The 6,000-nt window shown below is 42.2% G+C and overlaps 1 protein-coding gene across 1 annotated transcript in view; it reads left to right on the top strand.

Moving 5' to 3' along the window:
* Positions 1–398: 398 nt before the first annotated feature.
* The window catches only part of CASD1 (CAS1 domain containing 1), a 75,626-nt gene continuing 70,024 nt past the window's right edge, over positions 399–6,000 (top strand). Inside the window, exon 1 of the mRNA XM_082846777.1 lies at positions 399–764. Coding sequence (XP_082702903.1) covers positions 632–764 — 133 coding nt within the window. The 5' untranslated portion in view covers positions 399–631. The remainder of the gene's footprint in view (positions 765–6,000) is intronic.

The following is a 6,000-nucleotide window of genomic DNA, read 5'->3' as shown; positions in this document are numbered from 1 at the left end:
CGCATCCTGCTGGGCAGGTTCGGGAAGTAGAAAGCTCACGAAAAGGTGTGTTGCGGAAGGAGGCAGTGGAGTGATGTGTACTTGTCTTCCGGAACAGTACTTATATTGCCCCCACCTGGGCTCAGGTAGCGGCCAGTAAGCTAATTGAAGCCCCGGGCTCGCGCTCGGGTCGGGGTGGAACCCTGCTCCCCTCTCCTTACATCCCCATGTCTCTGCCGCTACTGCCGCCGCCCGTGACCCGGTGACCCCGGAGGTCCGTCTGTGGCCCGTGACCCCGGAGCACCCGGCATCCGGACACCCCTCACAGGCGCAGCCGCTATTAAGACAGGAGGCTAAAGGGGAGGAGGAGGAAGGGGAGGAGACAGGCGTCCAGGGCGCCTGGGGAAACGGCACGGCGGAGCAGCGGCGGCGGGGCTGGGGGGAGGCCGCTGAAGCGGTCGCGGCCGAGGAGGGGCAGGTAGAGGCCGGGGGCACCGCGGGGTCAGGCTCGCCGGCGGGCGGCGCGGGTGGCGGCCGCGGGGACTGGCGGCCGCTCCTCGCCTGGCTGCTGTGGCGGCGGCAGCTCCAGTGCTGCCCCTGTGCGGCGCCCCTTCCCCGCTCCGCCGCGCGCTGTTGTCATGGAGGAACCAAGATGGCGGCTCTGGCCTACAACCTGGGCAAGCGGGAGATCAACCACTACTTCAGCGTGAGGAGCGCCAAGGTGCTGGCGCTGGTGGCCGTGCTGCTGCTCGCACTGTGCCACCTCGCCTCCCGCCGCTACCGAGGTGAGCGGGCCCTCCCCCTGTCCGGGCCGGCTGGGGGAGGAGGCGACGCGGAGGCTGGACGCAGCCCCCCTCGCCCGACACACGCCCACGCTCACGCGGCCGCCCGCCGGCGCGCCCAGCCCGCGGGGGAGGAGGTGCCCCCAGGTGGCCCGGGCGGCGGGCCAGGCGCCCCCGACCGACCGAGCGGACCCCAGTACAGGCGGCCACGGGTAGAGAGCCCATGGTCCTGCGCCCCACGAGCAGCCTGCGCTGCGGACGGGGGCGCTTACCCAGGCCTGGCCCAGTGGCTGCTGGGGTCCCGGCTCCTGCGCGGGTTGCGCCGGGGGAGACGCGCCAGGCCCGGGGCTCGCGTGCAGGAGGCGTGCAGGCGGCCCTCCGGGGCCAACCCCGGGCGCGTGAAGGCCAAGGCCGCCCTGCAATGGGGCACCTCCGCCCCAAGTAGGGTCACCCATTCTGCGCCCTAGGGGATCAGCTCTTTAGCTTTTGTTTTATCCGGCCTCTGCCCTGGAACAGCGGGGCCAAGCTGTTTGACAGCGGCATGGGCCGCCCCATTTTCCTTTGCCGCCGGGTGACAGCTGGCAAAAGATGCTCTTGGCCAAGTGGAGGAGGTGTCACCCAGGCTTTGTGATTCAGAAGCGTTTAAAGCGTTCTGGTTGCACACTTTTTACAAAGTAAAGCCACTGGGGCAGATATTTGAAAAGAAGTTACAGGTTGACAGGAGTTGAGTTGGGCTATGAAAACAAGTTGGAAGCAGTTTGAGAGGAGGTCTTCGGTGTGGGTTTTGAGACTGGTGTAAAGAGGAAAAGGAAATACGACCTCCTTGTTTCAGAACGAATTATTCTTCAGTCATAAGGGGCATTTACTTGTCCTTGTTGATTGATTTTTTTTTTTCATTTTCTCTGTAAAAATGCTACTAGGTTAGAGTTTGACAGGCTGAGGGAAATTAATAACGATAGGATCTTTTATTTGTGGCTCTTAGTATTATCGAAGCCATTATCTGGAAAGCTCTTGGTGATTGTGAGATTAATTGGTCAAGATGTAATGTGTAACAGGTGCGCATTTAACGCATTTCCAGTTTAACTTCACACCTACTTTGGCAAAATATCCAGTAAAGAGGCCACTGGAATCTGAACTCTTCTCATTTTAGGGAATCTTTCAAAGTGAAGGACATTTTGATCAATTCTGCTGTTTTGTTTCTGCAATGCTTGAGAATTAAAATTCTTATACTCTAGTACCATACTGGATGAATAGCCCTTTATATAAATACACTAAATCGATTGAAAAAGATAAATTATTCATACCCTTTTGGCCTTTCTCCTCCAGCCTCCTATAGATCACCGCCACATGACCTGGTAAGACTTTGTTTCATCTGCAGTTGCTGTAACAAGTCCAACACTTATATACACAAAATAAAACTAGCAATTTGATGCATTAATTTGTGGTAATTTTAAAGAAAATTTTCTGACTGCTATCATTTTATGCTATTTTGGTATAAGACGACAGTAATCTAACTCAATTTTATGTATGTGGTAGTGGAGATAAATTTTATAACTGTGATGCTATGGTCCTAAATGTAAACATCTAGTGCCCCTCACCTCCCTTTTTAAAACTGTGCTTTTATCTTTTGATAAGCTTGGACCCTAATTATTGTATTTAGATTATATGTTTCATCCTTTCAAGTTCTCTCATTAGCAGGGAAAATAGAATGTCAGATGGAAACTTATGAGTCGTGTAGCAATCTGGGATTGTTTATAAAGCCTCCTCCAGAAGCTAGTCATCAGCTTTCGTAGGTGCTTTAGTGTCTTGAGTGTGAAGCAGTACACCTGGTGTGTGTACATGCCCATACTGAATGTCAAGAACTTGAGCCAGAGACAGTTTGGGGAAAATAACGATCTTACCAGGCACTTTTTAGCCAACCTCATGCTTTGGCAGTGTGAAACTGAGTCAGATGCAGTGCCTTTCACACAAGGATAACCATACGCTTGAATCATAGTATCATAAATCTTCATAATAAGAAAGGACCTTATATTAGATATAGAGGTTTAGGCTATATATTAAAATCTTCAATGCATGCTTATGAGTTTGCCTCAGGCAAGGTAGACTGAATGCAGTTGGAATACACATATTCAGTATCTCTTGCTTTACGAACTACAGAAAGTAAAACATTACACACTACAGGAAGTAAGGCTTGGCAAAACCACATGCTATCATTGAGCACTTATTATATGCCGGGTGCTCTTCTACTAAAGGTTTTACATCTTTTAACTAATTTTGTCTTTACAACCAGTCAATGAGGTAGATACAATTACCAGATTTCATCCTCCCCTCTTCTTTCCCCCACCTTTTTTAGTATCTCTGTAATCAAGATGAGTTTTTAAAACTTTGATTGCATGTCAAAGTTTAATTGATAACATTTTTTCCTACTGTTATCTAAAATAATGGTGTATTTTATAATCAGTGGTCTTAGATTCAGCTAATTACAGTATTATTTACATTTTAACCTTTTTTTTTGCATTTTAAAAATGAGGCATGAGAGGTTAAGTTGCCTAAAGATACACAGTTAGTCTGACTGAGCTAGGATTTAAAACCCAGTTAGTCTGCCTCATGTCATTATGTTATATTCTGCCTTTCTCAGAGCCTCTTAGACAGGGGTGATGTATAAAAGGTGGAGTGAGAAAGCATTTTCCAGCGGGACATGGGTTAAACCATTTAAAAATACCAATTCAGCCTCACAGTGCCAGACAAGAGTTTTCTTATCCTTTTTCCAGTAAATGGTGATTTTCTAAAAGTTGCATGTGTAAAGCTTACTTTTTATTACCTATGTTTATCTTTCTTCCTTCTTCCGGAACTCCAGGCTCACAGTCCAAATATGCTTTGCCCTTTTGCATATCTCACAGATATCTGATTTTCTCTGCCTGCAATGACCTGTCTCTCTCCTTGAAAGAAAGTACAGATTTTTCTTTCAAGTCCTGGTTCGGATGTCACCAGCACAGAAGTAGGAATTAGGAATTCAGTGTTTCTACAGTAACTAGTACATCCTTATCATTTTGTATTATAATAATTTGTATCTGACAGCCCCACACAAACTTTGAGCTTCCAAGGGTATTTTATTCATCTTTTAAATCATCAGAGCTTAACACACGGTAGGAACTCCATAAACACTTATTGAAGAAATAGATTTTCAAAGTCCTCATTTCCTTCTCTTTCCTCCTTGCATTTCGTTCTTTTGGTTTTAATTTAATTTCGTGTTCTAATAGCATGTTCTGATCTCAACTTTAGAAGGTAGAGTTTTGTGGGGGGGGGTTGCATTCTTAATATTATTTTCACAAAATATAATAGAATGACCTTTTAAAAAATATTCTTTTAATTTTATTTTTTCTAAATTTTAACATTACTGAATCACAAAATGTCCATTAATACTGTGATTACAGACTAAAAACATCATTTCTCTGACAAGAAGCCAGTATCTGTAGCCTTAAGGGTAGTTCCAACCTAGATGAATTTGAATTTTTTAATAAAGTTAACTTGCTTCAAACGTCTTAATTTTGTTGAAATCTAATTCTAATCTAATTCCTTTCTATCACTAGGGATATTAAATGTTAAATGTTAAATATTATTGCATGTTTTGGAGAAAAATAAGTTCAAAACTTCAGAAGTTAAAGCAAGAAAGAAGTAGCTCTAGGTCTCTCAGCCTTTTCTTTCTTTGACCGCTAGAAAGATCCTGATCTACATGACACAACTTGTAATGAGGCACTCCTAGCTTATCTAAAGAAAAATGTAAATTGTGATTTTTCAGCACAGACGAAAGTATAACTTGCTGAATTTTAGGCAAATAAAATATTCTGCAGATCATATTGTAAAACTCTATGATCTGGTATTTTCATAGTGGATAGTAAGAAACGCACAGCCTTGGTAGGATGATTAAGTCTAAAGTTTCAATGTGCCAGAGGTATTCTATTCAAAGGAAAATAAAAGCTACGGTTTATTTAGCACATCAGATGTTTTCTTTAGTTCTATTTTGTTTTTCAGTTTTTTTAAAACTTGTTTGTCTTTTTACTTATTTTGTTTACTCTTAGTATTTTTCTATTATAGAAAAATCATGCATGAAAACCTCAGACTTTAGGTTGACAAACCAGAATGCTTATGCTTAAGATAACAGAATGAAGAGGAAGACAGCTATTCATCTAGATAATCTTTGTATTGGAGATAGTTGAAGTAGATAATTCTATCCCTTTAGTTGCTTTTTTTTTTTAATTGTGTTCCTAGCTTGATTTATCTGAGCACTTGGCAACTTTCATTTCACGCTGGTTGTATTAAAGTAGCTATCAAAATTATATGAAGCAATTGAAAACAATGACTGCGTCTTTTTTTTTTTTCTTTTGTTTGGGGTGCTTCTGGGTAAATTTTGAAAGGAAAATAATATGCCAGCAGATGTTTACATGTAGTTAGTATACATAATAAAAATGTGGCACATTAACTTATTTTAACATTTAGATTTACATTTAGTGATTTGATTTTAAAAATATTTCCTTCCCAGGAAAAGAGAACTAGTTTTAGAGTATGGAATTTTGTGGAGTTTTCTATTTTAGATCCGGTTAATTTTTTAAAATCAGATAATAATAGTATTTATTATTACTACTACTTCCATTATTTTGCTGACAGATATATAAAAACCAGTCTCCTCTTGCCTTGTCAGTTATCTAATTAGCAATTCTTTTACTTTCCTAACAGTTCGTCATATTACATTCTCTCTATTAAAATAGCTGGTATAGTTTCTGTCTTTTGAATGGACCTTAACTGATGTGATACAGAGACTATTAATTTCAGATACAAGGATTATTTTTTTTTAATTTGCAATATAAAATATATTATGAAGAGTAACCATTAACTAGCATTCACTACCAGGTTAAGAACTTCTTCCCTGGAAAGACTAGTAGTCTCTACAGTACTGTGTTTATAGTGTCTTTTGGTTAGTGACAACTTCAAATCTGTTTTGCTATGAGGTTTTTCTAATGTGGGTTCTTGAGATTAGAGCTTTTGTTTTCTACTAGCTGAACTACTGAAAAATAATGTCTGAGTAGTAATATTGAAGAGAGGAAGAAGAGTTTGGCATTTTAAAACACATTTTTTGGTGGAGAAAATTGGTTATTTTAAGATGTTGGTATGGTACTTCAGTCTCCACAAAATCATATTGATAACCCATAGACATGGTTAACAAAGAGTATAGTCCCACACA

Source organism: Leucopleurus acutus (genome assembly GCF_964270905.1).
Source record: "Leucopleurus acutus genome assembly, chromosome: 9".
Taxonomy (NCBI): domain Eukaryota; kingdom Metazoa; phylum Chordata; class Mammalia; order Artiodactyla; family Delphinidae; genus Leucopleurus; species Leucopleurus acutus.
Note: the sequence above shows the minus strand (reverse complement) of the source record. Positions and strands in the feature narration are given on the sequence as shown.